This window comes from Aulostomus chinensis, chromosome 16 (assembly GCF_037954235.1).
Source record: "Aulostomus chinensis isolate RoL2024-O1b breed Wild chromosome 16, RoL_Achi_v1.0, whole genome shotgun sequence".
Lineage (NCBI taxonomy): Eukaryota > Metazoa > Chordata > Actinopteri > Syngnathiformes > Aulostomidae > Aulostomus > Aulostomus chinensis.
Genome location: NC_141335.1, coordinates 22,486,626 through 22,503,776, shown reverse-complemented (window position 1 = coordinate 22,503,776; position 17,151 = coordinate 22,486,626). Strand labels below are relative to the sequence as shown.

Genomic DNA, 17,151 nt, shown 5'->3' with positions numbered 1-17,151 from the left:
AATTTCCTGTCATTGATAGTCACTGAAAAAAAAAAGCCCCCTGGATGAAGAATGGCCCCTGTAATGACTCTGGGCATCGGCCACCGACATCAACACCTGCACTGTGTTTACAGCCTCACCTGGAAATACAAATTAATATTAATAAAAACACCATGTCACCATGATGCACTGTTAAATTAGTGCTTATTTTTTTGACAAAATAGGTTTTATAATGAAATCATCTTGGTGAGCTGTTGTTATTTGTCATAGTCAAGACAATAAAAACTAAAATATGAACACTTGGTATTCATAAAGCAGATGCAAGGATTATTATTACTTTTTCTGGGGAACAGGATCTAATTACAGAGAATGCATAAAACCTTTAAAGTTCATTATTATGTAAATTAATTTCGAGTTAAGTCAATTTTATTTATATAGTCCAGAATCTCATATTTGACCCTCAGGGCTTTGCAATCCGTTCAGCATGAACGGACCAAAAACTGAACTGAAGGTGATAGGAAGAAAAGTTTGTAGATGACTCAAACTAAAATTAGGAATTCAGGAAGCTGGTCTTTTTATTATTTATGCACATGTTTCAGTGTTTTGCACGCATGGTGGAAATATATTTCAACATATAAATAGAAAGCTGAATCATATTTGAGAACGTAACAGATGTGGAGCTCACCAGCAGAGGAGGAGGTGTTTCGAGAAATGCTGAACATGCAGTGAATAGTCTTTCCCTTTCTAATAAATAATGTGTTGCAGGGAGAGAACATGAATATATTTATGAATAAGAATCCAGAAAAAATTATATAATGTACAGAAAAGCAATTATCCCAAGGGCAGTAGGCTATCTCACATGACAAATCTGTGCCAGAGCAATTTTCCAAATTGAGCACTGAGCCCCCAAAAGTATTCGTAAAATACACGATAATAGTAATCACTTCTGCTCAGATGATTAATATAGAATCAGAGCGCGCAGTGTTGCAGCTGTTTCTTGCTGATTTCTACTTACAGCTCAGAAAAACAAGGAGACGTGCTTGTCAGTGTTTCGCATTGCATTGTTATTTTTTCCCTTGAAAATAGCATTTATGCAGCACTGCAATTCCATTATAATCAATACAAATGTAAGGTTTACTAGCATGGAGGACAGTGGCCTGCTCCTAAACCGGTGCTCAGTCAGAAGAAATCCTCTTCAAACACCCCTCTCTCTGCGCACAATAGATTCCATTTAAATGATTTATGTAGAGCACTCGGTTTAAAAAGTTGTAACCTCAAAGCTTTGTCACCTGGGTTTAGGAGGATGAAATGATTTGTGTGTTAATTTTCTTCGTTGATGAGAACGTTTTCCTCGCTTCATTAGTGGCGCACATCGTGAAGTCAAGCAAGAAAGCAACAAAACCGACACTTCTTAATGGAATAAACAGGCAGGGTCCACCTCAGCAGTGCTATTTTATAGCTTTTATCAGTGTTTTAATGTCTCACTTTACTTGTATGGGCATGTGATGAACACTTTTCTGCTTACTGTTGTATTCTGTTGACTTTAATGCGGGAAATAAAAGTGTAGCGACCTGCTCTCGTGTTCTACATGAACACATAGCTAGCTAGCAGCAAGCTAGATAGATAGATAGATAGATAGATAGATAGATAGATAGATAGATAGATAGATAGATAGATAGATTTTAACGGGGTTTTGGTAGCGCTTGATAGATATTTCATCTGCTCATTATAGTATTCTGCTTGTTTTCACATTTCATGTTCTATTTGTCTTTACACAAACACCAGCTTCTTGGTTAATAAGTAGTTAGATGGCAAGTGAGCTTGCTAGCTAGCTAGCTAGATCCCTATCCTGTATTTGAAGTCAGACATCTTTGAACTTCCTGTCCCATAGTGCACCACGACAGGGCTCCTTCATAGATTTTATCAGTGGTTCAGTGGCTTGTGATAACATTCTTTGTGCTTGAATTAAATCTTTGTTTGGTGGGAATAAAAGTGTACTGTTCTGTTTTTCTTTCTCAAGCACAAGCCATCTAGCAAATATATGGTAAGCTTGCTAGCTAGATCCCTTTAAGTCCCGTCTTTAAGGTTACACAGCATTATACTCAATATCCCAGAGTGCACAGAGACAGGGCTCCTCGTCTGCTATTGGTGCAGCTCCCCGAGCAGCGGAGGCAGACATGAGGCGGTGCTGAGGGTCCGGCGGAGAGCTGCGGAGGTGAAATGAAGCGCACACACACTCAGCGCGCCGCTGTTAGTGCAGTCCTGCGCGGCTCAGGAAGAGGACCCACGCCGCTAAAGCTCCAGGCTGCTCCGGCTGAATGAAGGGCTCCGTCCATGCGGAGGCTAGCGTTGATTCTGCTGCCCTGTGCTGTCGCCGTGCTGGTGCACTTGTGGTTAGCTCAACGACCCTCCTCCACCCCGCTGGACAACAACACACACTCCGGTACTTTTTAGCCGAAACCTCGGGCTTCTCCTTCTCGAGCCTCGCAACTTTTTTCTCTTACCCGCGGCTAACTTTGCTTTCACCGCGTTGGTGTTGTGGTTGTCGGTCTGAACAGGTAGTTGACGGTGTGTTTGTTAGTGTGTGTGGTAAATAATGAACGTAACAGTTGAGTGGTGTTGGGCGTTGCTGGGATAGTCGAGCCGAGCATCTCTCCTTGTTACGGCAACTACTTTGCTCCATGTAGAGGAGGATTACACTTCAGTCAACGCGCTTGTATCACATGTTTGACCACATTTTAATGCATAAATGTGATAATTTGAACGCATCCTAGTATGTCAGTGCAAACTTGACATGAGAGGAATGTTCTTTGTGTTCCTGCTTGTTACCTCATCATCCCTCATCCCTGGTTAGAGCGTTATGACATGTCCTAGCACGGGTGTCTGTGTCCAATGCAGATGAGGTGGTGCCTTTCTATGAACTTCTGGTGGGAGTGTTATCAGCCAGACACCATTATGAGCTGCGACAAGCCATAAGGGAGACCTGGCTGGGCTACCTGCAGGATCACCCCCACTTCCAGCACAGGTCAGTGGGGCAGAGCTCCAACTTCACCTCTCGCTTTCCCTGTATTTTTCTGTCCAGACCAGATTGATAAAACCTGCAGCCGCCTGTGGATGTCTCGCCTTTCATCTCCACCTGACCAGCCTGCCACCAATATTGCTCTTTCTTTCATTCTTTGTCCATTTCCTTCTCATTCAGCAATCTGAGCACAGATAGGGTGTGATGGCCTTTAAGCAACCCTTGGTAACCATGGTAACGCTGGGCGGATAGATGGACACGCTTTAAAGTGGGGAAAAAAAATTGTCGCCAAATATTGTGCTAAAAAAAGATGATCGTTGTGCTTGTGTTTTTGTTGTTGTTGTTGTTTTTTCAGAGTGGGGGTGAAGTTTATCGTGGGCAAACATGGGTGCCCCATCCCGGAGGAGGACAGAGAAGATCCTTATTCCTGCTCCCTCCTGAACGTCACAGAGCCAGGTAGAACAGAACAGAACAAAACGCACACGAATACACAGAGCAGGTGCGTTCTGTTGCTCGCAGTCGTCAGTGGTGGAGCAGAGGCAGAATAAAAGGTGGTGAAAGAATGAAAAGGATTTAGTAAAACACCTTTTCTTCATATTCACCCACAGCCCAAGGATGCCGTTCTTTTCTTTTCTGTACCCAAGGCCACGGAATCAGTGGCGGTCGACGAAGCTGCATCAGCTGCAACTAGGAATGCGCTCTGTGAAAATAAAGCTATATGACACACTGTACGGGAAATAATTGAACAGGCTCCCTGTCAGCTTGAAAGTCTGCAGTAATTGTTTATGTCTCTCACCTTCACACCGGCAGTTCAGTGCAGCAGCTTCTCTACTTTTGCTGCTCGATTCAATGTTTGCTGCCCTCATGAAAACATAATTACCGCTCATCAGAAGATTTTTTTTTGCAGACGGACGTCGCTTGGGTCACGGGGATGTTTTATTTTTCCAGGCTGCTCTCTGCACTCCAACATGTTAATGGTTTTAAGTGTTGACGTGATTTGCTTCAGATAGGGAAGCGGGCGACGGCAGCTTGGCCTGATTGGAAGGGAAAAATACAATGCAGTGATTCAAAAGACATTTAGGTGTCCGACTCAGTATTCAGGTCAGTAAGCAAGCAGGCAATTAATTGTTGTTCAAATATTAATTTCATTATAATTCAACCTCTGTTTGTTTGTACCGCATTTATCACTGAGACTTTGGTCCGGACTACAATAAGGTGAATATAATTAGCTCTTCAGTCTTTGTTGTAGTCATTTTATTCCCGACACTGTGTGATTGAGCTCCGTGTTAATGACGTCCAGACAGACTCAGTGACACCAAACAAATGGAGTTATACTTTTAGACGAAATGGCACGAATCTGTCTTTGTTGCTACGTTTCAGCAGGTTTATCTTCGTTGAGTTTTGAGAACTTATTAGACAAACACATACAAGTTAAATTGTAATAATAAACTATTTGCATACAACTTTTTCTAACTTCAGATGGTGTACAAAGTTCTGTAGCTTTAGGAAAGAAATAAACAGAAAGAGCGAGGAAGAAAAAAAAATAAATTCACTGAAAATAGAAGAGAATTATGTTGCATCAGAAGTAGGTTTTAGACTAAAACACGCAAGGAAAAATAAAAGGGGAGGTTGGAAAATGACAAAACTAAGAAAAAGCCTGAAAGGGTGTATAAAAGAGGGAAGAAGAGCGCTGCCCTGCCTGATCTCCTGCTGCTACACTAATGTTACAGCTAATGACATCACCCACGCTAACATGCTCACAGTGACAAAGCCGCAAACACAGCTGAGGCTGACGGGAAGAGTTTGGAAGGTATTTGGTTAGAAACCAAAACACCAGAATGAATGAAGGATGTCATTACAGTTCATCTCCTGGGGACCATGTGTGAATGTACCACATCTCCCAACAATCCATTCACTAATTAGCAGGATAAGTCATGAAAACGTCCCCACAGAGGTGCAAAAGTCAGAATTAAACATTGTCAGAATGTCAGAATTACGTTTTGTTCACTTGTTATTATATTCTTGACCTGCACTCGCGTGTTTAAAATGTATCGTTGACTGATTATTGTCAGTCTTTATGTCAAGAACGGAGCACCTCTGTTGGTTTGAGGTCCTGGTGGAGGTCAATCCTGGTGATTTTCTCTCCATAACTCATCAGACTCCAGTCAAGTCTGGACCGACTGACTGGCCTGCTGAGCATCTCTAGAGCCACGATGGCCCTTATGGCTGAAACCACAAGGTTTCACCCCCCCCCCCCTTGAATAAGTGAGCGATCTCATCCAGGTGTTATTGTGTTATTTGTAGTCTTATACATTTATTTACATCCTCACACACTCGTAGGATCCTGCAGCTCAGTTCCGCTCAGTCATTGTGACAAACGTTTGGTTTGATGAACCTCTAGTTGTCTTCATTTTGAAACGAGCAGCAGAACACCAACAGGACAAGTAAAAAGCTTGCTTCCCTTTTAACAGCCTGCATCTCTCCATTGATCTCTGGGGTTATAAACTGCTGCTTTGTAATTAAGAAGGCTCACTCACGCTCATTTTGAGAACCGACTCCTCAAAGTGCTGATGGTTCAGCTGCTGTCTTACTTTTATGCACACCGAGCCGCTCTTCTCCTCCTCCTCTGCTGGTCCCCCGCTCATCTTCACTGAAAACGACGGTCAGCACATGGGGTTTGTTGAATTTAGCACCAGCTTGTTCAGTACCTCTCTGCTCTCTCTCCCTCCAGTGGCGGGGCACGATGCAGAGATAGAGATCGTGATGGTGTCTGATCCGTCGGTCCTCATCCCCGCCGATGTGGTGGCCATCGCCCTGGATTTTAAGGTCCTCCATCCGGTGGTGATCACCAGGTTAGGGGTGTTCCCCAGCGGGATGCAGCCTGAGCTTCAGAGCAATGTGACGGTGAAGCTTCTTCAGCTGGACCAGGAGGTAAAAGCCTCCATCTACAGCTGGAAACGGTTTCCTGCAGACTTTGATTGCTTTTGTCTGGAATGTAATATTCAGTGCCATTGAAGGGTGAATAAAAATGGTTTCCTCATGAATAGTTGATGAGTTTTAAAAACCGTTGGACTTCTGCAGGAGGCGGTGGTAACTGCTCGCTTCAGTGCCATCAGCACAGGGACCCTGGTGAGCGGGATGTGGTACAAACCAGTGGAGCAGTTCATCTTGCCCAAGGTGTGTTCTTCCTCGTATGATCTGGATTTTAGGAATACACAAGCTATGTGTCAGACATCCTCAAGGAACACGCCAAAATACACCTCTTATCCACCCCCCTCTGAGTCAGACAAGATGATGGATAGCTTTCTATATTTCTAGGGGGCCACTTGAGACCTGCTAGTTAGCTTAGCACAGTGAGTGGTGATGGATGGTAAGTGTTAGCCTCCCCTTGTCCAAATCGTCAAATAAACGTAACCAAAACAGTCGTAGGCTGTATTGATGTAGCTCATGTTGTATGTAACATTTGTTATGGAATAATCCAAAAATGCCTAATGCACCCACAGAGCCGTGTATTTATCTTCTTGTCCAGTTGTGGAGAAGATTGCAAGAAAGTTTATTTACCAAACAAGCTGTTTCTTGTCGTAGTGCTACACTTACACGCGTCCTCTATTCAGGGTTTTGAGGGGACGCTGGTGTGGGAGAGTTTGGGCTCTGACAGACTGACCACCGTCAACTCCTCATCCGTGCAGCTCAATGATGGAGGAGGCGTCCTCAAGATCTCCTCTGTACGTGTTCGCTCTCCCTGTCGAAGATTAATGCATAAGGAACGTTTAAACCAAAAGGTTTTTTTTTTTTTTTTTTTTTAAAGTGAGAAAACGTTCCCATCTTTTGAATTTCAGATCGCAGAGGGCTTATTGCCTCATAGAAGTGCTCTTGGATTTCCTGGATTGGCTGGAGGGTTCACGTTCACCATCTACGGTCGGTTCCGCTGAAGAATTAATTCCGAGATTCAAATTCATCCTGTGAGCTAAGTGCTTCCCAGTGTAAAGAATTCCAAAAACACCTTTCACTCTGGCAGGTGATGAGATTAGCTCCTTTTTCGCCTCTGGGCTCCTGCTTGCATGTCAAATAGGGGAAATAACATTTGTTTCCTCTCTGTACCCTGTTGTGTTACATTATTGATTTTACCTCCTGCTTCTGTTTGCATTTGAATTTATCTGAAAATGGATCTGTAACCATTTTGGGGAAAACAAAATTAAATTTACCATTAAGTAAATCTGAGAGCAGAGCTAATGATCCACTCTAATGTTAAAATTTATCATATATTGTTTACCACTGATATTTACCTACCATCCCTCCAAGGTACCTTCATTTATTCCTCATTTGGTGGTTATTTTGATGTTTTTTATGACCTCATTTTGGACAGAAACTTTCCTCTTCCCCAAATATATTCTGTGCTTAACTCTCTATCATGCCCCGCTCCCCCTTTTCAGATGGAGATGGCCTGTCTGGGCTCCTGCGGGGCCGTCCAGCCAGGATGGAGCGCCATGCCTCTAGGCTGAGGCAGGAAGATGCCGCCTTGCAGCAGGAGAGCCTCAGGCATGGTGACATGGTGTTCGTGGATGTGGTCGACACCTACAGGAACGTGCCTTCCAAACTGCTTCAGTTCTATAAATGGTACGTCGAGTGCTAATGACTCGACTCTCTGTCTCCAAATTGCCCGGGCCCTCGGAGGAAATCAGCAATGTGAAATGAAAGTGTGTCGTTGCCTCAAAATGTCTCACAACTGCGTTCGCTCATTCAGGGAAGAAGTACAGTTGTGAGTCATGAGCTGGTAAAATAAACGGAGTGGTCTCATTTCTTATTTCTTTGCCAGACTTCTCGCCTTTCACTTTCTCTAGCATTTGAAAGTGAAAACCACTCTGGAATATCGCAACAAGTCAGACGGGGAGATTTCATTATGGTTGGAAATTGTCTGTGGCAGGTCTGTAGGAAACGCTGACTTTAATCTGCTCCTGAAGACTGATGATGATTGTTACATCGACGTGGACTCGGTGTTAATGAAGATTGACCACAAGGGGCTCAGACGCAGCAATTTCTGGTGGGGAAAGTGAGTACAAGACCGTGTTTGGTACTACGAGCTGAACTTTAAATGTTGCCGTGTTCAGTCAGAGTGATCAGATGTGGTGATGGTGAACGTCCTGACCCAGTTTTAGGCAGAGCTGGGCGGTGGATCGTATCGGCAAGTGGCAGGAGCTGGAGTACGCCTGTCCAGCCTACCCAGCCTTTGCCTGTGGCTCAGGCTATGTGGTGTCACGAGACCTGGTCCAGTGGCTCGCCAGCAACGCAGAGCAGCTAAAGGCCTATCAGGTAGAGCATTGAGCACCAAGGAATTGTGGGTACACCCATGCCTGGAAGCATGCCTATTAGTGAAGTATTGAATGTGTTACAGGGAGAAGATGTGAGCATGGGGATATGGATGGCAGCGGTCGGACCACAGAAATATCAGGTAATGACCTTCAGGCCGCTCTCGTTCTGGGTGGTCTGCACCTTGTTCAAGCATTGTTGTCCCCAAGAATAGTGCGATGGATCCGTAGCTTCTCAGCCCCGGAACGGTTCGGGTGCACCGATGAGAGGACAGGATGTGGACAAGATGTAATCTGGTAGCTCGGTGAAGGAAGTGGATACATCCCAGCGGCATGAAGCTGGGGACCAAATAATTAGCCTCAGACCAAGTAGCGGTCCGACAGCTTGAGCTAGCAGATACAGTATCTCTGCAATGGACTCCAGACCCCGTTGAGCACTAAGTTACGCTAACCTGTGCTAGCTCTGATTGACTGGTGCAAAATTGTCTGTTTTTTTGGGGGGGGTTGAGTATTTTATTGTGTGCGGTTCAACGTTGATTCACAGGCATGCTTCAGACGGGTACGAGGCAGCCGGGCCGGGTGCGAGTGCACCCTTAGACCTGGCAGATGTGCTTTCTATTTATAAAACGCATCGTCGTCAGGTGTCAAGGGTGTGTCGTGAGGTTGTGTTTGACGGCGAATCAAAATCCATCTAAATTTACAACATGATAGATGCTATTTTGAAGACACATGCAGGTATAAGAAGAAAGCAGATGAATAGCAGCTCGGTGGTGTAGACAGCCCTTAAAGGCAAACGGAGTCTGATGAGATGATTTTTTTTTTTTTTTTTTTTTGCTTCCAGTACACATTAAAGTAGTTTTGATGGAAAATAAAATACAGAAACCTGGCCAGGTGATTAATAATACATTAAGCCTTTTTTTCCCCCCACTATCAAATCAGTTAGTTGAGCACCTTTCATCTGAGCAGTTCAAAGTGCTCTCCAGGTGACTGAAGTTAATCAGTCTAACAGATGAGAAAGATTCAGGACAAAGTGGGTGAGCACGTCCATAAACTTCAATCAGGTGCTGAACCACAAGAAGTAAGATGGAGGTCTGCACACTGTCTGGCTACACGCTCCTCCTCCGTCCAGAGAATAGCACAATGGAGCAAAACTGTAGACTTCTGTTAAAAAGAAAAATCACCTCTTGCATTGCAGGATTTTGAGTCGCTGTCAAACACAACCTCACGACACACCCTCGATATCTGACGACGATGCGTTTTATAAATAGAAAGCACATCTGCCAGGTCTAAGGGTGCACTCGCACCTGGCCCGGCTGCCTCGTACCGGTCTGAAGCAGGACTGTGAATCAGCGTTGAACCGCACACAATAAAATACTCAGAAAAATCATCTCTCGCATTCACTAAAGTACTGGTTTTCAATGCTCCGCGATAGAGGAATTCTCCCTGTTACAGCAGCGTTTTGTTCGTTGGTTGAATCGCTGGAACGCAGCTGTTAAACTCGTGTAAATGACCTGCACATGTCAACATGGGCCCCTCCCTGCTCCTGTAGGACCCCGGCTGGCTCTGTGAAAAGGAGTGCTACCTGGACATGCTGTCGTCCCCCCAGCACACGGCGGAGGAGCTGCACGTCCTGTGGGACAGGAAGAGGGCGTGCGGAGACCCCTGCGGTTGTCCCTGGGGCCACTAGACCCGGCAGGACAAGACACGCTAGCATCATCTCAGTATGGGTGTTTTCCCTTGAACCCCAAACGGAGATGTTTCCTAGTTCTATCCATTCGATTAAAACATAGATTTTTAAAAATAAGAAGAAATTCTCAGACAAATAGTTAGAAACTTGAGGATCCATCGCGGCTCCCCGACATGAAGATGCGACCACGAATCAATTAAAGCTTCGGGATTAGTTTAAGATTTTTAGCAGCAGCGCGACGTCACACAGTGTTTGTATCATTTATCACATTTAAGAGTAAACACATGAATTGTTGATGCAAGTGTAAGATGACCTTCATGTGTTGAACTGACAGGGTCAACTAGAACGTGCAGTAGCAGCGTGAGACGGTCGTCATGTACAGAATCCACGCCAGGAGCCGTAAGAGTCTAAGTATCGATACTCTGATGCTCGGACCAGAAAAGGGATGCGTTGGTGTTTTAAAGATGACTGCTTTAATTTGCTCTTTTTTTTTTCTTTTTTTTTTTGTAAATTCATGTCTTAAGCTTTTCATCCTCCTCACTATTTGTAGATTTATGACGGGAGTTTCTCAAACGCACAGTTTGTACTGTAACTGTCGTTGTGCAAATAGTGATGTGGCCTTACTGTGTTTGTCGTTACGTGTGCTGACACTCGTGATATCAGCAACCATCGTCAGTGTGTTCGCAACACCGATTTCCGCAACTTGACCAAGCAGTGGGACTGTAACCGGGGTTTCATGGAACCCTCCTCACAGGTAATAAAGAACACTTCTCAGCTACTCTGTTGTTGTTGTTCCTGATTATTTTGGGGAGGATGCACACACGCACACGCTCACGCACACCACCTCGGATCCACGTCGAGTCTGAATCTTTTTTTAGCTGTTTGTGCTGCGCCGTCGGCTCCGCACCACCAGAGAAACGCAGTCAGCAAACAGGCTCGGCTCCTGCTGCTACGCAAGTCCATTTCTCCAACTTTAAAGGAGTAAAAAAAATCACTTTGATCTGTGGCGGTGATTGTTTTCCTGAGACAGCGAGTTGGACATTGGCGGAATGTTGAAGAGGGAATCCTGCAGAGTGTTGAGCATCAAACTGATCAGTGGCTTCATGTTAATAAGACTAAACCCCTCCAGCCATCGGCTCGTCCATTCTTTGAAAATAATGAAATGAAGCAAAGGTGGATCACTTGATTAACACCCCTGTCTAAGCAGGATGGTGGCTGGTAATGAAAGCATCGAAAACAGACATAAAATCTATTTGCTAAATTTCTAAATTTAACGTCTTTCCTGTGGAATTAATGTGAATAAATTAGGAATTTACAAGAGACTCCCAACAAAGAGACTGGTGTCTTTTTTTTTTCTTTTTTTTTTTTCCTTTTACACAAGTGTGTTGATGGTGCAGGCTCAGCCACGTTATAAAAACTGCCTTCATCTTTTCACTCTTCTACTCTGAGAATAACGTTTCAACGTTGCTGTTGCGTTGTCACGAAGACAAACCTGGAGGCAGACAGAGAGATCTGGAGACCTTGATTGGTAAGTGCCACAGAAATGTTATTATTTTCTTTATATTAACTCAGCGGAGGTGGATTTTTCTTTTGACTCTCTGAAGTCCTGGATGTCGATGATTAGCAACAACAGTTTTATCTGTTTACATTTTTTATTTGTGTCAGGCCAAAATGTTTTGAGAGGCCAAATGTTAAGAGATTGTAAATGGACTCAATTTACAATAGCGCTTTTCTACTTAAGCTTTCCAGTGTCGTCTCATTCACCCACTCACACACTGATGGTGGAGGCTGCCATGCAAGGCGCCAACCTACTCATCAGGAGCAATTATGGGTTCAGTATCTTGCTCAAGGACACTTCGCCATGGTCACCGTGGTCACGGATTGAACCAGCGACCCTTCTGTTGCTAGACGGCCACTCTACCCCTGAGCCACGCCGCTAACCTGCACAGGTTGGTTTGCAGTTGTGTCAATGGTGTGCGTTCCTGGATATTCTGGCTCGATGTGTTTCGTGGTTGAGTTATTGGCTCTGGAGCAGCAGAAGACAGACGCGTTAAATGCAGGATTAAGAACCAAACGTGTATTAAAGCTTGTTTATAAGAAAGTTGATTAGATCATTGAGCCTTTAGATAAACCTGCTTACCTCGGCTACTGTAGGAGGCTGAAAGATGAAAAACGCTTGAGGGTACCAAAGAATCAGCAATATTGTAAATAAATAAATTACAATATTATTGTAAAAGAAATACCTCAGGATAAAGCGAGTTTGATCAGAGAAGTGTTGGCGTTGAAATGCCTCTCAGCAGGTGGATTTGGATCATCCCAGTCTTAAACCTGTTTTGTCCCATTTTATTTTGAAATACACTTCCTGTAGCTCTCTGTTTTTTGCTTCTTGAGCGATTCACCTGTCTCGTCAGTCGGTTAGTCTTGTTCTCGTGGTCACCACAACCCGTTTCCTGTTGTTAACCGTCTCCTCAGTTCTATTTCAGTCCTCTCGTCATTTTCATTCGTCGGGTCACGATATCTGTTCCATGGAATAGTTCTGTCTGTGTTTAGGAGTCTTCATGGGTGCGTTCCTCCATGAACGATATTGTGGACGGGGGCCAGAGGGCAGGAACTCCACCTGCCGCCGCCTGTTCAACCATCAATGTAAAATGGGCTGTAAGTCCACTGAGGAATCCTGGGAAAATCTCTCCGCTCACTGTCTGCACACAGTTATAGTGACTTGAAGCAGTGTCTCTTTTAAACAAACACCTTGTGTCGTGTGTTAATTTTCATGGTGACTGATATTAGTGTTGTTGTTGTTCAGACCATCTAAACTGAGACCAAAGTATTGAGGGGTCAAGACCAGAGCGAGAACCCCTCGCTCATAGGCACTTATCAATCTGACAGATGCACAGTAGCATAGAAAGACCCTCACACAGTGAGACATCAAATCAGCATCACCTTCCTAAATCAACAGGTGATTCTTGTATTGTCAGAATTCCAACACCTTTAGATTTGTACTTTTCTGATTCGTAAATCGGTAACTACTAAATTTTAACTACTAACTACTAAAGGCACCGCTCTCCCACCCAAGCAGTGCGGTTGTTGCTAATGTAGCGTTCAGGAGCTAACGTTGTGTGAACACTATTAGCTAACCTTGAAGGAATACAAGCTATGAGGAAGCTTATTTATAAACTAGCAATACAGATTCATGTGCCACATCTTTGTTTACCAGATGCAAAAACGTAAACCTGGGAATAATTTTATACATTACATTAACTACATTCCTCCATGTAGAATCAGGCTATCTTATCAAATCAGTTATGAGTATTATGGCTTATACAGAGGTGGCTAAATTAGTACATTTTCATACAGTAAAGTAGTAAACATCTTAATTCAAAAGATGATTCTTGTCAGAATTCATCAATAAAGTATGTACTTTGATAGAGTAAATAGTATTTGTTAATTATCTGTTTCATTTACTGTGTTTTTGTAGTGCAAGATGTCATCTCTTCCAAGCAACAAAAGCAAAAAACAAATTAGGAACTCCACTCTTTGCTCTCCAACCGGGGCGGTGAGGTGACTGCATGCGTAGCATTCAGGAGCTAACGTTGTATAAGCTAGCAATACAGATTTATGTGCCTTATCTTTTTTTTTTTTTTTATAAAAAAAGAATGTAACTTTGGAATTATTATACACATCTACATTCCTCCTACACAATCAGGCAATCTTATCACTTATCACTTACTGATGAGTATTAGAGCTTGTACAGCAGTGGCTAAATTCCTACATTTTTTAACAGTTAAGCAGTAAACATCCCTATCTTAATTCAACAGGTAATTATTGTCTGAATGCATTAGACAATTATAAATTTGTACATTTCTCAGCAGTAAATTGGTTAATACACCCCTGGGATACAGCTAACGATGTATATGTACTTATTTTATATGTCAATTTTTTTACTTATTTTGATTTGGCCCTAAAATACTGTGCAATTTTCCATGAATTCTTCGTAAACCATTGTGGTATTAGTAGTGTAGTTCAGGTCAGCATGGAGCTATGTGCAAGAGTGGGTTGAAAAATCGACTTGTAAAACTGTATTATTTATATGCATACTCATTTTCTTGTGTTATATTACAATATATATTGTATGGTTAACATTTTGCCTGTTTTTCATTGTCTGCCGTAGCTGGTGCAACCATTTTTTTTTTCGTCATTGAGGACAAAAGGTAAAACAAGTATATTAAAACAGTATTATCTTTTTTAATGGATACATTTTTGTCTTTTTTCCATAGACAACAAACAGTGAAAATACTCACACATACGTCAAACCTATATTTTTTTGAATCCTAAAAAGATTCACATTTGCATAATACACCTGAACATACTTAAGAATGTAATTCGCTCCTTGGTTTCTTTTATATTCACAGTAATTCCTGACTCAGTCCCTTTTCTTGCAATTAACCTGACGTTCAGTTGCATTTTTCTCCCACTTCCTCCAGTTCTTAGCCTCTCCTTTCAGTCAGCTGCATGATAACGCAGTCATATCCGCATCTGTTCCGCTCTCCTACGTAGATAAGGACAACAGTCTCCCCCCAATCAGCCCTTCTCACGGATTTGGCTCCGAGCCCTTCATTGTGAACCCAGACAGAAGCGTAGAAATAACAACGCTGATGAAAAAAAAAAAAAAGAAGAAGAGAAAGAAAAAGCTCTCATTTCTGCTCGAGTGCTCCTTTAGAAGATGAAGTGATTTCATGTCTAAACTTCGATGAACATTGGTGGCGGAGGGGGGGGGAATCACTCACTGATGATTAGGTGATTAGGAGTGTTTGAAAATTATCGGTTGTATTCTAACCTTGTTCCTACTAATAACTTGAGGCAAATTGCACCGTATTCACCTTCATTTAATTCAGATCATCTCAGACTTCTGCCTTGGCCGTTTGCCTCCGAGTCTGTGGGTTTTTTTTTTTGTTTTTTGTTTTAAAAATCTCACCTCATTTCTTGCCAGCAGACACGCAATGGCTTCAGAGTGTTTATTCTGCGTTGCGTTCCTGCCTCAAGAGGCTTTTTGCATTCACACGTGCAAAAAAAAAACGAAGTTTGAAGCGTAGAAGGGGAGCACTGCTCAACAGTTTCTTTGTTCTCTGCGCAATCAATATTTGTGTTGCTTCTGAAGCTGGATGGTTCAGGATTTAATCACGGAAAACCAGAAAAACCTCTCATCACGTTGACCCAGAATATCTGATTTATGCGTTTGTTTGATAGAAATAGACCCCACTCATTTTGATTTGTCTTTGCCCTTAAGCATATATATAATCTTTTCTAAGCGACGGCAGGAGCACAATTCCCTGAACCACTGACTTATTTTCATTTTATTAATATTTTGCCATGAAAGTGCAATCATCCATTTAGTCTGCGACATGCACGGCTCTGTGGAAAATAAATAAATAAGTAGGGTCCACTTGTGCACTCCAGTTAATTGTATTTATAAAATCCTTTTCATCTGGCGTCGCACCTCTTCCCAAAACTCATCATCTTCTTGCGCTGCAGATTGAATACAAGAATGTGTTGATGTTACAAAGTCTTCATTTCCTGAGGGTTGTTTTGACAGACACTTAATTTTTGTGTTTCACAGCAGCCGTTTCCCATCTTTCTGGTTTCCAATCTTACCTGTCAGATGAACCGGCAACCTGTTCGACCCCCTTGACAACATCACCCGCCATGTTCCGAGTGTGAATTTAGGGATGGATTAAAAAAAGAAAAAGGTGTTTAAAGCAGAATTATTGTACGTTTCAGTGAAGGAATCGACCGATTTTCAGGTGTAGATATTTTTGATTATCATAATTGTACTTTTATCTTAACTGCTTTTTTTTTAACCACTTTGTATATGATATCTGAAGATGAATTATTAATTTTATGTTGTCTTTTTCATAAAACTACAGTTAAGTTATATCCACTCAGAGTGATGTTGATATCTTGAATAGACGCCGGCTCGTAATTAGTTTAATTTGTCCTGTTTCCAGTTTCAGCTCACAACATATTTACAAAAAAAAAAAAAAAAAAAAGTCCCACAATACAAAGGAAGTGTTTCCAGAGGACACCTAAACATGATGCACACGTGTTGTTATTAGTGATTGTGTGTGTGTTTCTTCTGGTTATTTCAGCTGCCAGGAAATTAAATCCAACAAACACCACAGAAGCGCAGCCAAGAATACAACCAGGGAGCAACAAGACGTGTCCGGACATATGTAACACTTTCAAATGTCCTCTGGAAACACTTCAGTTGTGTTTTGTTCTTCCCTCGCGTTTTATTTTTTTCTAATTGTCTTGTGTTTTTATGAATGCGGTGTGTTGTGAGCTCTCAGGCCCACCGTAGTTTCCCACTTACTTTTAAACCGACTCTTCACTTAGTAGCTAACAAACTCAAGCGCCATGAGTGACTTTTCATTCATCACACCAACTTATTACAACTCCATTTTCTCTCTTGCCACTGTAATGCACAAATGTGGATGTCTCCCCCCCCCCCCCCCCCCCCCCCCCACACGCAATCAAATCAGTTTTTAGTTCAGTAAAACACACGCAGTGATGTGAACGACAAGCAACGCACTGGTGCATAGATGATATAAGCGAGTGTGTCGCTCCCGTGTGTGTAATTTGACATCAGTGTGGAGGGATACAGCACATTAGCTACAGTGTCAAAGAGAAGACACCCCCATTGAGATCAGCCACAGCTGTCCCAGATCTCCCAAAGAGGAGCTTACAGTCTGCCGAGTGGCTTCCATCTGCACACTCATTCAAATAACTCCATTCTTTGTCTGCTTGCAGAGCCGCACACACTGTTGTCAATCACGCGCCTCTTCTCCAGCACCCCTGCCCCCACCACCACCAACTCCACCACCCTCCCTCCCTCCTTCTTTTCTGTATGCGCTAAAACGAGGAGGAAATCATTTATTCATGCCACCCGGCATCCAAAACCAGTAGTTCTGACTGATTGTGATTCACAGGAATGAGGAGATATTATTAGACACACAACTACGCCCTAATGGGGCAACATTTCATTCCCAGCTTGAAGATGCAAGCACGGCGCTCTCATTTCCATCAGCAGCTACAGCGTCTTAGAGTGGGAAGGTCTTGGCTGTCACCCCCCCCTCCCTTTTTTTTTTTAAACAAACATTTGCAGA

The 17,151-nt window shown here is 43.0% G+C and overlaps 1 protein-coding gene across 2 annotated transcripts; it reads left to right on the top strand.

Moving 5' to 3' along the window:
• Positions 1-2,150: 2,150 nt before the first annotated feature.
• Positions 2,151-11,456, top strand: b3galnt2 (beta-1,3-N-acetylgalactosaminyltransferase 2). Of its 2 annotated transcripts, XR_015109383.1 has the most exons (13): positions 2,151-2,422; positions 2,878-3,004; positions 3,354-3,454; positions 5,730-5,929; positions 6,080-6,175; positions 6,613-6,723; positions 6,838-6,916; positions 7,432-7,615; positions 7,923-8,048; positions 8,149-8,308; positions 8,391-8,447; positions 9,854-10,745; positions 11,441-11,456. XR_015109383.1 is itself a non-coding variant. In XM_086180125.1 (12 exons), the coding sequence occupies exons 1-12, from the start codon at positions 2,314-2,316 to the stop codon at positions 9,989-9,991; spliced, it is 1,488 nt and encodes a 495-aa protein (XP_086036251.1). In that variant the 5' UTR covers positions 2,151-2,313; the 3' UTR covers positions 9,992-10,768. The 2 variants fall into 2 exon arrangements, 1 of the variants encoding a protein (XP_086036251.1); XM_086180125.1 differs by lacking the exon at positions 11,441-11,456 and having other exon boundaries at positions 9,854-10,768.
• Positions 11,457-17,151: the final 5,695 nt, after the last annotated feature.